Genomic DNA, 17,782 nt, shown 5'->3' with positions numbered 1-17,782 from the left:
GAACTAGACAAAGGTCCCCAAGAGAACATTCCCTTGGGTCCATCACACAACGTCCTAAGGACTAGTAAAAAGGAAAAACTTTTTACAAAATTGCGACACGCATATTGGATCGCGACTGAAACAGCCTGGTTCAATTTTGGTCCAGAGGCAAAACCAGTTGAGAACCACTGGTCAAGACCATTATGAAATGTCCCCTTTAGGTCATTGAATGTCACATGGATAACGTCCTATCAGAACCAAACAGGAACCTTCTCGTAACGTTCCCTAATGAACATCAAAATACCTTATTATAATGTTATTGTCAGGATGGTGTATTGGAGGCGAAGTCAAGTGCAGGAGAGCAGATTATAATGAACAGGCGCACTTTTATTATAGTTCCAAAAAACGAGAGCACTACATGAATCAAACATGCTCAAAAAACGGAACATAAAAGTAGAGCGCGGAAACTAACACCACCTAACATGAAAACAATTACACACAAAACATGATGGGAAACAGAGGGTTAAATACAAGTAGGTTAATTGGGGAAATGAAAACCAGGTGTGTATGGAAACAAGACAAGACAAATGGATATACGAAAAATGGAGCGGCGATGGCGAGAAAGCCGGTGACGTCGATCGCCAAACACCGCCCGAACAAGGAGGGGGGCTGACTTCGGCAGAAGTCGTGACAGTTATACTGCGACCAGACCGGGACCTGTACTGAACGTCCTCTTACGGTCCCAAGAACGTCAATGGGATAACGTCTCGCCGAAACCCTTAAAGGGACATAACGTCACCTATTGTCCTTAGGACGTCACCTGTTTGCTGAGATGACTCGATGGTAGCCGTCATTGTTGAAGGATTTGGCCAGAAACTAATATCGCTTTTAATGGCGATATTAACTACCCAGTATTGATAGATTTTTGGGGGGGCCATAACCATAACTTTTTGAACATGCTTACTTTGAACAGAATTACACATAATTTAATTGGATTTGATTGAAGTTTGTACATGATGAGACGTTCACATTGACCTTTGTCAACACCTACCTGACCGAGTTATCTATGCGACACTTCTTGAATATGGCAGACGCTGCACTGCACAGTGTATCGAGTGGAATTTTTATTATGGCAGACGTCCACTTTTCACAAGTAATTTTAATTAGTCAAGGAAGGTTTCTGTTGTCAAAAAGCCACCACCTTTCAATATAGGTATTCTGCAGGCCTATGAAACACCCACATTATGCAAGACATTTTATAGCTCACAATATGGCAGGGCCGGACCATGCCCACACTATATAAGACACTCTACTGCCCACAATATGGCAGGGCCGGACTGTGGCCCTGGAGTGGGAAGCAAGCAGTCGGTGAGCGATCACTCCGTCTCCCGCTCATTTTTCAGCCCATCTCCCCCTCAGCCTCCCTCCATCACTCACTCTGGGCCCACAGCGGTCAAGGAGGAAGGAGCAGGAAGGGGTAGAAGAAGAGAGACATCCCGCCCTACATGACGCCTAATGACCTTGTTGGCATTATTTATTGCCCGCGCTGTCCAACTTGTACCGGGAACCGGGTTTGGATGGACTGACGTGTCACCTCTGCTGCTGCCCAGAGCCTGTGCACTCTCGCTGCGCTTGGTCACGGCTTCTCTTCCTGCCTCCACCCACTCCCCCAATCCTCTCTCTAAACGCTGGACTGGTAATGAGGTGTGACCGGGGAGGTCAGCAGAGTTTCCTTTCACTCCCTCTGTGTTTTCCACTGCCCTCTGAATACACTTCAAGACCGGTGGCAGAGGCCTGGTCCACCCTTCTGGCCCCAGAGACCAACAACGCTCTGGACTGGTTGACACTTGGGATTATTCATCCTCTTTTCAGCCAGGGGAGGTGTTTTTTGGACCCATATTTCTTATGGCTCGGTTGGACTGTGGTATTTGATGCAGCATAGTTGGTGGTTTGAGGATATGCATTAGCTGGAAGTTGCTTTGGATGAAAGCCTTTGCTAAAAGACCATTATTGTACTATTGTACAGTACTACCAAAGACAAGGGGATCCATTTATGTCTTTGGAAGAAGAGGTTTATTCTAAATCCCAAATCAACCCCTAGCCACTCCTGTAGATCTGAAGGGATAAGTGTAAGCAATATGCTACTTGCTTCACTTTGCCTTCAGATAGGCTTGGTGGAATTTTTCCATATTGCTTACCCCTATCCAATCTCTTCAGATCTACAGAAGTGCCTTCTACAGAAGTGCCTTCTACCGAAGTGCCTAGTGAAGAGGGGCTAGAGTTTGATTTGGGATTCAGCGAGAGTGTCTAATTAGCCTCATATTTCCCCAGTGTGAGGGGTCTGAGGAGAGACCAGGGATTCCCAAAGCCCGGATGTTGTGCAACTCCCGTCGGGTACGAGTCAAACTGCGACTCCTGGCTTCACAACACACAGGCCTGTCTGGTTCGCCTCCCTGCAGTCTGTTCCAGTGTAGCCTGTGGAAAGTTCCACAGATTTTAATGTGTTTTTATCTTCCTGTTCTATCCTCCACCGAAAATGTTTGACGTGATTTATTTCAACCTCTGCTTTCCACAACACGATTCGAAAGGGAATGTTGTCACAGCGTCTCTACTCTTTTGTCATTACCGGTTCTTTATCACCCACTCTTTTGCTCTTCTTCATCTTCCTCTTAGTTTCTCTGTGTGGAAACTCTTTACCCTAAATGGATCAGCCAAATAATTGGTCTAAAATGATCTAAAAATAGCTTGTAGCAGCTCTATAACTAGGTTTGAAGTGACTTAGATGATTTGGGTATGAAATTCAAGGCATGAATTCCATTGGCTGTTGGTTAGAAATTGATTTAAAAATCTAAAACAAAGCGATTGGTGACAAACGCAAAGTGCGGATTGCGGTCTCTCCTTTTTTAGTTTTTTTTTCTAAAAGTGCACTCAATTCTTTTTCTCTCTCGTTCACGTCCCTCTCCTCCTCCTCCCCTTCTCAACCTCTCAGTAAGTACCCACCTCTGACCTGCGACATCTACTTCTGGCCGAGGACCACACGGAAAAGGACTTCTATGACCTGGTGAGGAGCGTCAGAAGAGACCTAGTGGAGAAGATCAACCAGTTCACGCATCCAAAGTAAGACGCCATGTTCTTCACAAGACAGCTGTGATACTCTAACACAGTGTTTCCCAGTACTAGCACACCTGGGTTGTATTCATTAGTGCACACCGTAGCACTGTTTTGCAACGAAAACAAGCGTTTCTTATTGGACAAGTTCAGGTAGTCCCACCACGGTTCAGTCAGTTTACTTCCATTCGGTTCCTAGTGAATACGACCCTGGTTACTCTTAACACAGTGTTTCGCGCTACTAGCTAGCGCATCTGATTCAACTACTTGACTCGCACCTGATTCAAGGGCTTGATGATTAGTTGACCAGTTGAGACAAATAAGTAGAATTGGAGGGGGTACTCGAGAGGAGGTTTGAGAAACAGAGCTCTCATCCATCACACATCCAAGGTAAGACAACATTCCCTCAACAAGATGTACAGCAGTGGTACTCAAACAGCAGGCCAAGGGCGCCACCACTGAACAACGATGGGCATATTGTCACACTCTGATGAGGGCATTACAGCTGAAACATTGGTTTATTACTTTTTTTTTTTCTTCTTTTAAAAAAAATAAATGTTACCCCCTTTTCTCCCCAATTTTCGTGGTATCCAATCGCTAGTAATTACTATCTTGTCTCATCGCTACAACTCCCGTACGGGCTCGGGGGAGACGAAGGTCGAAATCCATGCGAAGCACAACCCAACCAAGCCACACTGCTTCTTAACACAGCGCGCCTCCAACCCGGAAGCCAGCCGCACCAATGTGTCGGAGGAAACACCGTACACCTGGCCCCCTTGGTTAGCGCGCACTGCGCCCGGCCCGCCACAGGAGTCGCTGGAGCGCGATGAGACAAGGATATCCCTACCGGCCAAACCCTCCCTAACCCGGACGACGCTAGGCCAATTGTGCGTCGCCCCACGCACAATGAGGTCGATGAGGTTTTCCCGGTCGCGGCCGGCTGCGACAGAGCCTGGGCGCGAACCCAGAGCTGCGATGCAGTGCCCTAGACCACTGCGCCACCCGGGAGGCCCCGGTTTATTACTTTTAACTGAATTGTTTAATGAATTGTTACCACCGCGATGAGGTTTTCACTATCCCAAAAACACAGACAACCCTCCCCATGCCCCTCCACATTCCCCCCCATGCCCACCCCATTCACCCCTATAAAATGTGCTTGTTGTGAGAGACAAAAACCCCCCACATATAACACATATACAACAACTTAAAACAAATGACTCAATGCATTACATATTACGAAAATGTATCAAATATGTTAAACTGACTAATTATAATAATACAAGATGCAGTGAATGTTCTTTGTTTGGTTTGTACAGGCTTGTTTGAGATTAGGGGTAAATTGGATCTATTCCACTGCTCGACAAATAGGCTCGGAGAGCAAAGGTTAAGCTATACTCAATTCATCAGAGGGGCTCGGGATTGGCTTGTTTGCTGTTTTATAGCGAATGTGTCTCATAGCATCTACACTGAATGGAAATATAAACGCAACATGCAAGAATTTCTAAGATTTTACTGAGTTACAGTTCATATATGGAAATCAGTCAAATGAAATAAATAAATTAGACCCGAATCTATGCGTTTCACATGACTGGGAATACAGATATGCATCAGTTGGTCACAGATGCCTTAAATAAAAAGGTATGGGCGTGGATCAGAAAACCAGTCAGTATCTGGTGTGACCACCATTTGCATCATGCATCGCAACATATCACCTTTGCATAAAATTAATCGGACTGTTTGATTGTGGCATGTGTAATGGTGTCTCACTCCTCTTCAATGGCTGTGGGAAGTTGCTGGATATTGGCGGGACCTGAAACACGCCGGTGTACATGTCGATAAAGAGCATCCCAAACATGCTCAATGGGTGACATGTCTGGTGAGTATGCAGGCCATGGAAGAACAGGGACATTTTCAGCTTCCAGGAATTGTGTACAGATCCTTGCGACATGGGGCCATGCATTATCATGCTGTACCATGAGGTGATGGTGCCGGATGAATGGCACGACAATGGGCCTCAGGACCTCGTCACGGTATCTCTGTGCATTCAAATTGCCATCAATAAAATGCAATTGTGTTGGTTGTCCGTAGCTTATGCCTGCCCATACCATAACCCCATCGCCACCAGTGGGCACTCTGTTCACAACGTTGACATCAGCAAACCGCTCGCCCACACGAAGCCATACAGGCTGTCTGCCATCTGCCCGGTACAGTTGAAACCGGGATTCATCCGTGAAGAGCACACTTCTCCAGCGTGCCAGTGGCCATCGAAGGTGAGCATTTGCCCAGTGGAGTTCGTTACGGCGCCTAAATGCAGTCAGGTCAAGACCCTAGTGAGGACGACGAGCACGCAGATGAGCTTCCTTGAGATGGTTTCTGACAGTTTGTGCAGAAAGTCTTCGGTTGTGCAAACCCACAGTTTCATCAGCTGTCCAGGTGGCTTGCTTCTCGCAGTTGAAGAAGCTGGATGTGGAGGTCCTGGGCTGGCATGGTTACACGTCGTCTGCGGTTGTGAGGCCAGTTGGACGTACTGTCAAATTCTCTAACATTCCTACAATCAGCATGCCAATTGCACGCTCCCTCCAAACTTGAGACATCTGTGGCATTGTGTTGTGTGACAAAACTTCACATTTTAGAGTGGCCTTTTATTTTCTACAGCACAAATGCACCTGTGTAATGATCTTGATGTTTAATCAGTTTATTGATATGCCACACCTACTTATTATGCAAGATAATGTGGCCCAACTGAGCCAAGTGCTGTTTGCTCTGAGTGGAGCCCTTAATCTAATGACAATGAAGGACCAAGGGTCAATGTTTGTTAATGGCACATGTTCATTTGATCTGATTCACGTCGCCGACTTGAGGCTCGCTCTGTTTGTTTTGCACTCACTCACGCACACACCTACTCTTTTTCTCTCTGTCTCTCTCGCTGTCTATTTCGATATCTCTCTTTATCTTAATCTCTATTTCTCTTTGTCATAGACACAAACCTCTCTTTCTCTCTCACTCACTCTCTCTCTCTCACACGCACGCACGCACGCACGCAATTAACAAACAGAGCCTTTTGGACTAATCCCAGTACTGACAGGAACAAACAGGATTGGCCCAGTGACAGATCAATCACAAAGACTGATTGGCTTTGCCTTAGCTAATGAATTACCACATCAGAGGCCTGATTCCATCTCATTCCTATCAAGGATTTAGAGTTGCGGACAATGAAGGCTCTGTGTTGAAAGGTAGCAGCAGGCGTGGGCGTTCATACCTACCTTGTGCCATACCAGCACTGAACAGAAGGGGCGGTATTTTCAAACCTCACTGAGCCTTTGTATTCCGGAGGTTAGCAATGCTAACAAATACATGTAAAATACCATAGAGAATAGTAACTAAATGCTAACAAACGCATTGCGAAAATTGTACAAAGTCGCTGACCTAAAATATTTGCAGGACAGACATCCAAAGTAGCTACAAATATTCAAATGAGTAAAAAAAAAAATGAAAAAAAAAATAGTTTCAACGGAAGTGACGGTATAGAAAAACCCTCCCGTGACTATTTCCAAATACCCCGGTATACGGTATATACGATATACCTCCCAAGCCTAGGTAGCAGTAACAACTTTTTAGTAGGACGTTGCCTTGTTCTCCCCCATTTTTACGTTTGAAATTTGCAATAAACCTGAAAACACAGGATGGGTGAAAGCAATATGGAAGATGTCTTCACTTCACCAATCCACTCTTTACAAGTCATTGCCGCTCAGGGAAAGGAGACAAAGAGAGGAAGTCACTTAACCAACTTATTGAGATGTACTCTTGAGAGGGACCCTCTCCCTCCCTGTAGTGACAAAGCTGTTTCCTTTTCCTCCACAAACCGGTCCTTGGCGTTCACCCCTAAGCCTCAGTGGTTGATGTCTCATTTTTAAATACAGGGCGTAAAGGGGCGGGCGGTGGACAGAGTGTGGCAAAAGACTTATGCCCACCCCGCGTCCTACTGGTTTACTGAACAGAGTGTGTGGATTGTGTTTAATGGCGAAACAAGGGGCCCGCAGTTTGTAAAAACCCCTGTGAACATTAATCTCTGTCCCTGTTCTTAATCTTTTTTAAATAGCAACCTTTTCCCTACACTCCATTAATGACATCCATAAATATGATACATTCCGTGGTTGCATTAGGGTCTAATGGGTCTGTGTGCATGCGCGTGTGTGTGTCTGTGTGTGCATGCGTGCGTGCGCGCGTGTTTATTGTGAACTTGAGACAGAACATGATCACAGTCATCAGGATCATTACAAGTCTCTTACTTTCACAATACGTACATGTCTGTCTGTTTGTATGTCTGCCTGTTCTCCTGTCTATCAGGTATGTGTGTGTCTTTGAGGGTGTTAGTATGTGTGAATTTGAAACAGCATATTATGACACTGAACCTCCTCAAAGTCATCAGAATTTTGGGATCATTTGTGGCGCAGTATCACCAATGCATCAGAGCCCCTGCATTATCCCCTTTTTTACCCACAAAGAGATGAGCCGAGGTGGCCGTGCTCACATCGATACGCAGCCCCTCTTCGACAATAAATTTCACAATTACTCAAATTACCGCCACGTGATATCAAACTCCATTTTAGCCCCAGCTAAACATGACAGATGTCCTCCCTGTTAACCTTTAGAAATGTCACTTTTATGAACAAGATGGCTGGCTAATTGTTTTTTTTCCCCCAGCAGAAACGCTGACTCATGGAATTGGGCAAGCTGCTCCTGATGAGAGCGGACGGGCGACGGTACCCTTGTGTCTCTGTCTGTACGTCATTTATATTTAACCTGCACAAGGAGAGAGGAGTCTTCCGAGCCTTGTTTCCCCCATCTCCTTGGTGTACACCGTGTCCTGTGGAAAGAGGACACTGCGTCACAAATCAATAAATGCACAAGCTTTCTCCTTGTCACTGTCCACTACATTGTAAACCATTTTAGTGTTCTTAGTACATTTACATTTTACTAATTTAGCAGACACTCTTATCCAGAGCAACTTACCATCAGTGAGTTCAACTAAAGTAGGTAAAACAAGCAGATAACAATCATCGTTTAGAGCAACAAGTACTGTAATCACTTATTATTTACAATGTACTTAGAGTTAGGGTTACTTCTGTACTGTCAGTGTAATACCTTTTACACTGCCAAATCAAAGCAAATGTTATTGGTCACATACACGTGATTAGCAGATTGTTGTTGTAGCGAAATGCTTGTGCTTCCAGCAGTGCAGTAATATCTAACAAGTAATATATAACAAATTACACAACATATACCCAATACACACAAATCTAAGTAGGAATGAATTAAGACTATATACATATGGACGAGCAATGTCAGAGTGGAACAGACTAAGATACAGTAGAATAGTATAGAAAACAGTATATACAGTTGAAGTTAGAAGTTTACATACACTTAGGTTGGAGTCATTAAAACTCGTTTTTCAACCACTCCACAAATTTCTTGTCAACAAACTATAGATTTGGCAAATCGGTTAGGACATCTACTTTGTGCATGACACAAGTAATTTTTCCAACAATTGTTTACAGATAGATTATTTCACTTATAATTCACTGTATCACAATTCCAGTGGGTCAGAAGTTTACATACACTAAGTTGACTGTGCCTTTAAACAGCTGGAAAATTCCAGAAAATTATGTCGTGGCTTTAGAAGCTTCTGATAGGCGATTGACATATTTTGAGTCAATTGGAGGTGTACCTGTGGATGTATTTCAAGGCCTACCTTCAAACTCAGTGCCTCTTTGCTTGACATCATGGGAAAATCAAAAGAAATCAGCCAAGACCTCAGAAAAAAAATTGTAGACCTCCACAAGTCTGGTTCATCCTTGGGAGAAGGTGTTTCCAAACACCTGAAGGTACCACGTTCATCTGTACAAACAATAGTATGCAAGTATAAACACCATGGGACCACGCAGCCGTCATACCGCTCAGGAAGGAGACACATTCTGTCTCCTAGAGATGAACATACTTTGGTGAGAAAAGTGCAACATAACCCGAAAGGCCGCTCAACAAGGAAGAAGCCACTGCTCCATAACCGCCATAAATAAGCCAGACTACGGTTTGCAACTGCACATGGGGACAAAGATCGTACTTTTTGGAAAAATGTCCTCTGGTCTGATGAAACAAAAATAGAACTGTTTGGTCACAATGACCATCGTGATATTTGGTGGAAGAAGGGGGAGGCTTGTCGAAGAACACCATCCCAACTGTGAAGCACGGGGGTGGAAGAATCATGTTGTGGGGGTGCTTTGCTGCATGAGGGACTGGTGCACTTCACAAAATAGATGGCGTCATGGGGAGGGAAATGATGTGGATATATTGAAGCAACATCTCAAGACATCAGTCAGGAAGTTAAAGCTTGGTCGCAAATGGGTCTTCCATATGGACAATGACCCCAAGCATACTTCCAAAGTTGTGGCAAAATGGCTTAAGGACAACAAAGTCAAGGTATTGGAGTGGCCATCACAATCCTATAGAAAATTTGTGGGCAGAACTGAAAAAGCGTGTGCGAGCAAGGAGGCCTACAAACCTGACTCAGTTACACCAGCTCTGTCAGGAGGAATGGGCCAAAATTCACCCAATTTATTGTGTGAAGCTTGTGGAATGCTACCCAAAATGTTTGACCCAAGTTAAACAATTTAAAGGCAATGCTACCAAATACTAATTGAGTGTATGTAAACTTCTGACCCACTGAGAATGTTAAAATAAAGCTAAAATAAGTCATTCTCTCTACTATTATTCTGACATTTCCCATTCTTAAAATAAAGTGGTGGTCCTAACTGACCTAAGACAGGGAATTTTAGCTAGGATTAAATGTCAGGAACTGTGAAAAACTGAGTTTAAATGTATTTGGCTAAGGGGTATGTAAACTTCCAACTTCAACTGTGCATATGAGATGAGTAATGCAAGATATGTAAGCATTATTAGGTGAATGCGATACCGTAGAATAGTATAGAAAACAGTATATACACATGAGATGAGTAATACCAGATATGTAAACATTATTAAAGTGACTAGTCTTCCATTCCTTAAAGTGGCCAGTGATTTCTAGTCTATGTCTACAGTCTGATGACCTGGAGATAGAAGCTGTGTTTCAGTCTCTCGTTCCCAGCTTTGATGCACCTGTACTGACCTCGCCTTCTGGATGATAGCGGGGTAAACAGGCAGTGGCTCGGGTGGTTGATGTCCTTGATGATATTTTTGGCCTTCCTGTGACATTGGGTGCTGTAGGTGTCCTGGAGGGCGGGTAGTTTGCCCCCGGTAATGCGTTGTGCAGACTACACCACCCTCTGGAGAGCCTTGCGGTTGCGGGCGGTGCAGTTGCCGTACCAGGCAGTGATACAGCCCGACAGGATGCTTTCAATTGTGCATCTGTAAATATTTGTAAAGGGTTTTAGGTGACAAGCCAATTGTCTTTAGCCTCCTGAGGTTGAACCTTCTTCACCACACTGTCTGTGTGGGTGATCCATTTCAGTTTGTCAGTGATGTGTGCACCAAGGAACTTAAAACGTTCTACCCTCTCCACTGCTGTCCCGTCGATGTGGATGGGGGGGGGGGGGGGGTGCTCCCTCTGCTGTTTCCTGAAGTCCACGATTATCTCCTTTGTTTTGTTGACGTTGAGTGAGAGGTTGTTTTCAAGGCACCACACTCCCAGAGCCCTCACCTTCTCCCTGTAGGCTGTCTCGTCATCTTTGGTAATCAAGCCTACTACTGTTGTGTCGTCTGCGAACTTGATGATTGAGTTGGAGGCGTGCTTGGCAACGCAGTCATGGGTGAACAGGGAGTACAGGAGGGGGCTGAGCACACACTCTTGTGGGGCCCCAATGTTGAGGATCAGCGGAGTAGAGGTGATGTCTCCTACCTTCCCCACCTGGGGGAGGCCTGTCAGGAAGTCCACGACCCAGTTGCACAGGGCGGGGTTCAGACCCAGGGACTCAAGCTTAATGATGAGTTTGGAGGGGACTATGGTGTTGAATGCTGAGCTATAGTCAATAAATAGCATTCTTACAAAGGTATTCCTCTTGTCCAGATGGCATAGGGCAGTGTGCAGGGTGATGGCGATTGCATTGTCTGTGGATCTATTGGGACGGTAAGCAAATTGTAGTGGGTCTAGGGTGGCAGGTAAGGTAGAGGTGATATGATCCTTGACTAGTCTCTCAAAGCACTTCATGATGACAGAGGTGAGTGCTACGGGGCGATAGTCATTAAGTTCAGTTACCTTTGCCTTCTTGGGTACAGGAACAATGGTGGCCATCTTGAAGCATGTGGGGACAGCAGACTGGGATAAGGAGAGGTTGAATATGCCTGTAAACACACCAGCCAGCTGGTCTGCGCATGCTCTGAGGACGCGGCAAGGGATGCCGTCTGGACCGGAAGCCTTGCGAGGGTTAACGCGTTAAAATATTTTACACACGTCGGCCACGGAGAAGGAGATCCCACAGTCCTTGGTAGCGAGCGAGCCGCGTCGGTGACACATTGTTATCCTCAAAGCGTGCGAAGAATGTGTTTAGCCTGTCTGGAAGCAAGACGTCGGTCTCGGCGACGTGGCTGGTTTGCTTTCGTAGTCCATGATTGTCTGTAGCTCCTGCCACATACGTCTCATGTCTGGGCTGTTGAATTGCAACTCCACTTTATCTCTATACTGTTTAGCTTGTTTGATTGCCTTGCGGAGTGAATAACTACACTGTTTATATTCTGCCATAATACCAGTCGCCTTGCCATTGTTAAATGTGGTGGTTCGTGCTTTCAGTTTCGCCGAATGCTACCATCTATCCACGGTTTCAGGTTAGGGTAGGTTTTAATAGTCACAGTGGGTACTACATCTCCTATACACTTTCTTATAAACTCAGTCACCGTATCCGTGTATGCATCTTGATTATCTTCCCACACTACCAGTCCACGTGATAAAAACAATCCTGAAGCGAGGATTCCGATTGGTCAGACCAGTGTTGAATAGTACGAAGCACGGGCACTTCCTGTTTGAGTTTCTGCCTATAAGACGGGTGGAGCAAGATGAAGTCGTGGTCAGATTTCCCGAAAGGATATTTTGGGTCGGCCTTTGGAATAAGTTCAATTGCTCTGGGGTGAGTGAATGAAGGATCTGCTCCAGGGAAGTCGTATTCCTGGTCGTAATGCTGTTAGTTCTGGTGAGTTACCGCCGCTCTAATATACAATAGTTCTTCCCGGCTGTATGTAATGATTGTACTTGCAATTACACTGTGATATGAACACTGTAAAGTAGTTACCCAAAATGTTAGGTTACAACAGACTCAGTCATCTGACATCATGTAGAGCTTGGTGACTTCCTGATCACAGATATCAACAATGGTCAAATTTAAATCTGAAAAATGATGCATGCTATTGCCTCTTCCCAGTTTGCCAATGGTGGCAATCTTTTGAAGCAGTACGTTTCCCCACAGTGTAAGATTATGTCACACATTGCTGAGTCTGCCTTTAAGCATACTATTAGTTCAACTATGTCATGCTCGTCGTTGGAATGAGAAGAGGAGGACCAATGCGCAGCGTGGTAAGTGTCCATATTGATAATTTATTATCATGAACACAAAACAAAACAACGAGAACGAAACGAAACAGTCCTGAGCGGTGAATACAAAAAAACACTGAACAGAAAATGCAATCACCCACAAAACACAATGAAAAACAGGATACCTTAATATGGCTCCCAATCAGAGACAACGACTGACACCTGCCTCTGATTGAGAACCATACTAGGCCAAACAAATAGAAACAGACAACCTAGACATACAACATAGAATGCCCACCCACATCACACCCTGACCAAACAAAACATAGACACATACAAAGCAATCTATGGTCAGGGCGTGACAAACTACCTCTAGAGGTCCAGGGATTGGACAAAAGAACAGCAAGAGTCATTTGATCAGTCAATCAATCAATCAGCCAACTGATCCTTCAATTCATCAATTCATCATTCCGACTCAAAGGTCTGCGTCTCGTTCTGTCTAAAAGTCCGCAAAGGCCCCAAACAGTATTCTTCTATTATAGCCTTTGAAATCGCAATATGACAGGCATACGTAACTCCTTTAAATGTCACATCACCGCGGAAACTACTCCAGGTGATGTACAGCACCTGACATTCAAACAAACCATTCCATCTTTCTCAAGATTTTTTGATGGGGTGAAATACAAGTTGCATTGCCAGAAATGTCACATCAAAGTCTAATCAGCTCAAAGTCGAGAATTCCGTTTGAATGCCGTTTTGGAAAGACAACAATGGTTTGGGTTGCCTTTTGTGCCGTTCTGTAGTCGATAGTGAGACGTTTTACTGGCCTGCACTAGTATTCCTCGGACGTTGCGCTACAAATCAAAGCTGATAGGCACTAAAATGTAACACAAATCTGCATTTATTGGTCCGTAACGCTGTCAGATGTAATCGGGACAGATTAATTTGGGAAGTCGACTGCGCTGTCAATCAAGCTGACAGCTTGGACAGGAAGTACTTCTGTACGCCAGTGGTGGGCAGGCGGGTAGAGCGGTGAGAAAGGTCTTACTCTGAGCCCCGCGTGGATGATGTTGCGTTGCAGCAGATGAGGTGTTTTACAACCTCCCAGGGAAGGTAGTAAAATGTGGGCTGGTTTTTCTTTTTTTCTTCTTCCCGGTGTTGTTTCGATACCGGTCTCTTACCTGAGTCAGTCAATGGCACAGTCGGTTAGTAACATTAGTAACATTATATTAACATGTAGTTACATAGTAGTTTATCCGTTAAGCTATATTACCATGTCGCTACAAAGGTGTTACTTATGTAAGTAGCAGTATATGTTACAACTCTACAATCTTATGAGGGGGGCAAGTTCCATTGATACCCCCCTTGCTGGTTTATATTTACGAGAAGAGGCTGTAGCATGGTTTGTCAAAACCAATGTGCGTCGTCATGGTGTATGCCAGGCTGTTGCTTGGTCGCTGTGATATGCTGCATGCTCTCTATGTGTGACGCACATGACCAAGTGTGTGTGTGTAAAGGCACATGCGTGTGTGAGTGGGTGCGTCCCTGTGTGGGTACTCTTTAACCCTGCCTGGCCTTAACTCAGTGTGACCCAAAGCACCTCTCACCTCCACCACACCTGGCCTGACCCTCCGTCTGTCCCTTACAAGGCCCACGCGTCTCTCCTCTACTCAGCAGGGAAGTGAGCACCAGGCCGCCATCTTTTGGATTGAATGAACGATTTACTGCTTCCACACTCAGGGAGAAAAAAACTGAAACGGGGGGAGGGGGAGAGATTTAGACAACAGGAACATGGAGGGAGTGCGTGCGTGAAAGAGGGAGAGCCATGCAGAGCGTCCTGTCACAGGATCAGTGAAATGTTTAGAGATAAATGGAGAGGAGAGGTGTGTGTGTGTGTGGTTGACAAATGGCTGTCTTCGGCAGTGAGTTGCTGTAGAGAGCTAGACTTGTTAAAAATCTGCCCTCTTTGTTGGAACCCTCCAGGGATCTTTCCAGAAGGCGGGGCGAAGCAGCAGGCTAATGCCCAGCACCGCCCCTGAGCCAGAGTGGAGCAGAGAGAGCGAGAGAGAGAGAGAGACCCGGGAGGAAGCTAGAGAGGGGATAGTGTTGGGGAGCGAGTAGGAGCCGTTGGAGAGAGAGAAAATCCCAGGGAGGGAGAGAGAGGGGCATGACAGAGAGAAGGATAACTGGCAGGGAGAGTGGGGTATCCTGGGAGCGACAGTATGGGGAGGGGGGTGGGGGGCTGGCAGAGAGTGAGAGACAGGAGAGAGAGAGACCAGGGAGGGAGAAAGAGGGGATTGAGTTTAATGGAGCACTGAGAGGAGCTACTGCAGGAAACGCCTGTGAATAATGCATCGTTGTTTACCGTGTACACTTCAATACGGTACAGTGCAGAGTGCATCACTCTATATCACACACAATTTGTTACTCACAAAATGTAAGATGTTTAAAAGTATATGCATATAGAACGCAAATTACAGTGCTATTGCAGATGGTAAAGTATTTGCCAAAACGTTATAAAAGGGAAATTACATTTGCCTTCAAATGATTTGTCAAGTGTGAAATGTGAACCATTACATAACATTACATTTCTCTAATTAAAAATCTGAAACCATTAGGGGGATCCATATTATGAAATTAACATTCCATACTTTAGAGATGACAACCCTTTCGAAATCATTAAAGAAAGAATGACAAATTCCCAGTCTCCCTTCCCTTCTGTACGTAATAGAATCCCAACGTCTTTATGATCTCCTGTTCGTATACAGTACCCCAAGTTATTAGGTCTTTATTAGCCCACAGCATTAGTGCACAGTGCACCGTATCCCCCAGAGTTTTCTAACAGGCAGTGCTTTATGACATTAGCCGGCTGAACTGAGCATAATGGGAGCTCGACCAGATTTATGCTGAAGGTGCTGCCAAGCGGCCCGGGGCAGCTGGGTAATCTGGATGTAATTGAGAGTGGGGGTCACAGGGGAAGAGCCCCTCAGGCTGACAGGTCTGCCACAATGCACTGTTTTGGTGCCGTGTAGACTTTTCCAGTATTGTGGCTCCTGACATAGGTGAACATACAGTAGTAATACACTGCTATAGTGAGTGACCCTTTGACAGAGGGAAAGAAGGAGTGTACTGTAAATCCTCATAGTAAATTTTCCATCTACAAGCATGCTATTCTGTGATCAGTTTGATATGTGTGACATGGTGCCATTTTGTCAGCATAACCAATAAACCATTTAATCTGCTAACGTTCTTGCCCGGGTTTTATTAAATAAAGGCTGTCCAACTTGGTTTTATTTCCTCATTAACAGGTGGACTGCCGGTGCATGGGCATCCTCAATTAATCGCTGCAGATGCAGGTGCACCTTTTCCCGCAGACAGCTAACCATTGATTTCCAACAGTAAACACCATTCTGTTAGGGTGAGAGGCTTCAAATGGAGCTGTCAAATTTGAAACTCAGAAAAGGAAGAGATAGAGACAGGGAAGGAGAGAGAGAGATGGAGGGAAGGAGGAGAGGTAGAGAGAACTTGGAAAGAGCAGTCTGGAGTTTCAGCCTGTCATAACCAATGTTCGTCAACGTCATAGCTAAGCAGTGTTGATTAGGAACATCCGGCCCATCGGTGGAGACGCCGCTCCACCCTAGCTGGCTGAGGCCCGCTGCGTCTTTGGCTAAGAGCAGAGAATGTCGGACAGTTCTCTGAGATCCTTCAGACAACCGACACTCATCAGTTATTGCTGACTCTACACTGTCCCCTCTTATTATTTTGTCAAGATATTGACCAATTCATCACATTCATCCGCCCCACAAGCCCCCGAGCTGTCGTAAAGAATACGGACAAGGAATCTCCGTCTACTACCTCAGGGACGGACATCAGCCATTTTGAAAGATGTAACTTGTTTGGGAAGTCATGCGTACGGCGGTACGCCCTCCTCCTCCTAGCACAGCGAGGCAGGTGCTTCTTGTCCTTGGTCCAGCACTGATTCATCGTCCCGTTCGCATCGCAAACAGTTTATGTAAGGTTGTTTTATGATGAAGACCACAGTTGGACGAGAGCCTCCTTGAATCACTGCTCTTGGCGCTGAGTCACAGTCCGTAGTAGTGGATCCCTGAGAGTTTAGCCGTGGTGATTCATCCCGTCATGAAGTGCTGTGCCATCTGATGAAAGCCGGTGTAGCGTGGCCAAAGTGCTTGTTTACCGCGAGTCCTCGCTTTCTCTCACTGGTGCCCAGTCGCCGCCACTCTCTCCCTGTACACTCGCACCGTGTACACACTTAACGAAGGGGGGAAATGATTCGCTCTCCAGCCGCATGGGCCAACTAAATGGCCGTACCAGGCTTAAAACTACGACCCTGTTGACTAGGCACATTGCCCAAAAAAGCCCACTTTGGATTTCTAGTGGAACTCCCAATACAACGAACAAGGAACAGGGTAGAGAGGGATCCATGACATGGGCAGCCAAATGGATTGGGAAAGCTATAGGGAAACTGACTAGGGACCGACAACCGAATGAACAAAATCATACAGAAAAAAATCTGAACGTAAACATAGTCCCAGATAGGGGTACTATTTGTTCACTCTGATTGAAGCCTGAATCTACATGATTGCCTGGTTTCGTGTTATTGACTATACACAGTTAGCAGGTACCCCCAAAAACAAAACAAAAATGATTAGTAAAGTGCCTTAACAAATGGCATGGAAATCAAATAAATGGTTAACACGGACGCAAAAAAGCTACCACGGAGCGAAGAAGAGAGATGCACCGGGTTAGCGCCGCGGTCCGAGGGGAGTATCAATGGAAGGTTCTCTAATTATAGTGTTTACTAATTAGCGGAAGACATGGATGGGTAATGTGTGTGGGTAGTGAATGGGGTCTATGTAATGAGCATTGGGCCTTGGGAGAACGCTAAAATAAATGGGAGCCTCTGCCACATTTTACTCTAAAGGCATCTCTGCCGCCATTACTTTAGATTTTTATCCTATCGGCCATTATCCTCATCCCACTGAAAGAAGTCGGTGAGGGAAGCACTTATATTAAGTGCCGTTTCAAAAACACTCCAATTGAGTCGGTTTTCTGTTGAGCAAAGGGTACGCATTTTCTTTTTCATTACTTATTCTACAAAGTTATTCTTTCCTTCACAAGGACTTCTCACTTAGCTCGTTTCTAAGAAATGAAGTGGGGCCT

The 17,782-nt window shown here is 45.4% G+C and overlaps 1 protein-coding gene across 1 annotated transcript in view; it reads left to right on the top strand.

The window, feature by feature from the left end:
• The window catches only part of fars2 (phenylalanyl-tRNA synthetase 2, mitochondrial), a 133,080-nt gene that overhangs the window by 53,170 nt on the left and 62,128 nt on the right, over positions 1-17,782 (top strand). The window contains 2 exon segments of the mRNA XM_071331080.1: positions 2,957-3,003; positions 3,006-3,096. Coding sequence (XP_071187181.1) covers positions 2,957-3,003; positions 3,006-3,096 — 138 coding nt within the window.

Source organism: Salvelinus alpinus, chromosome 10 (genome assembly GCF_045679555.1).
Source record: "Salvelinus alpinus chromosome 10, SLU_Salpinus.1, whole genome shotgun sequence".
Taxonomy (NCBI): Eukaryota; Metazoa; Chordata; class Actinopteri; order Salmoniformes; family Salmonidae; genus Salvelinus; species Salvelinus alpinus.
This window is presented reverse-complemented; position numbering and strand designations above follow the sequence as displayed.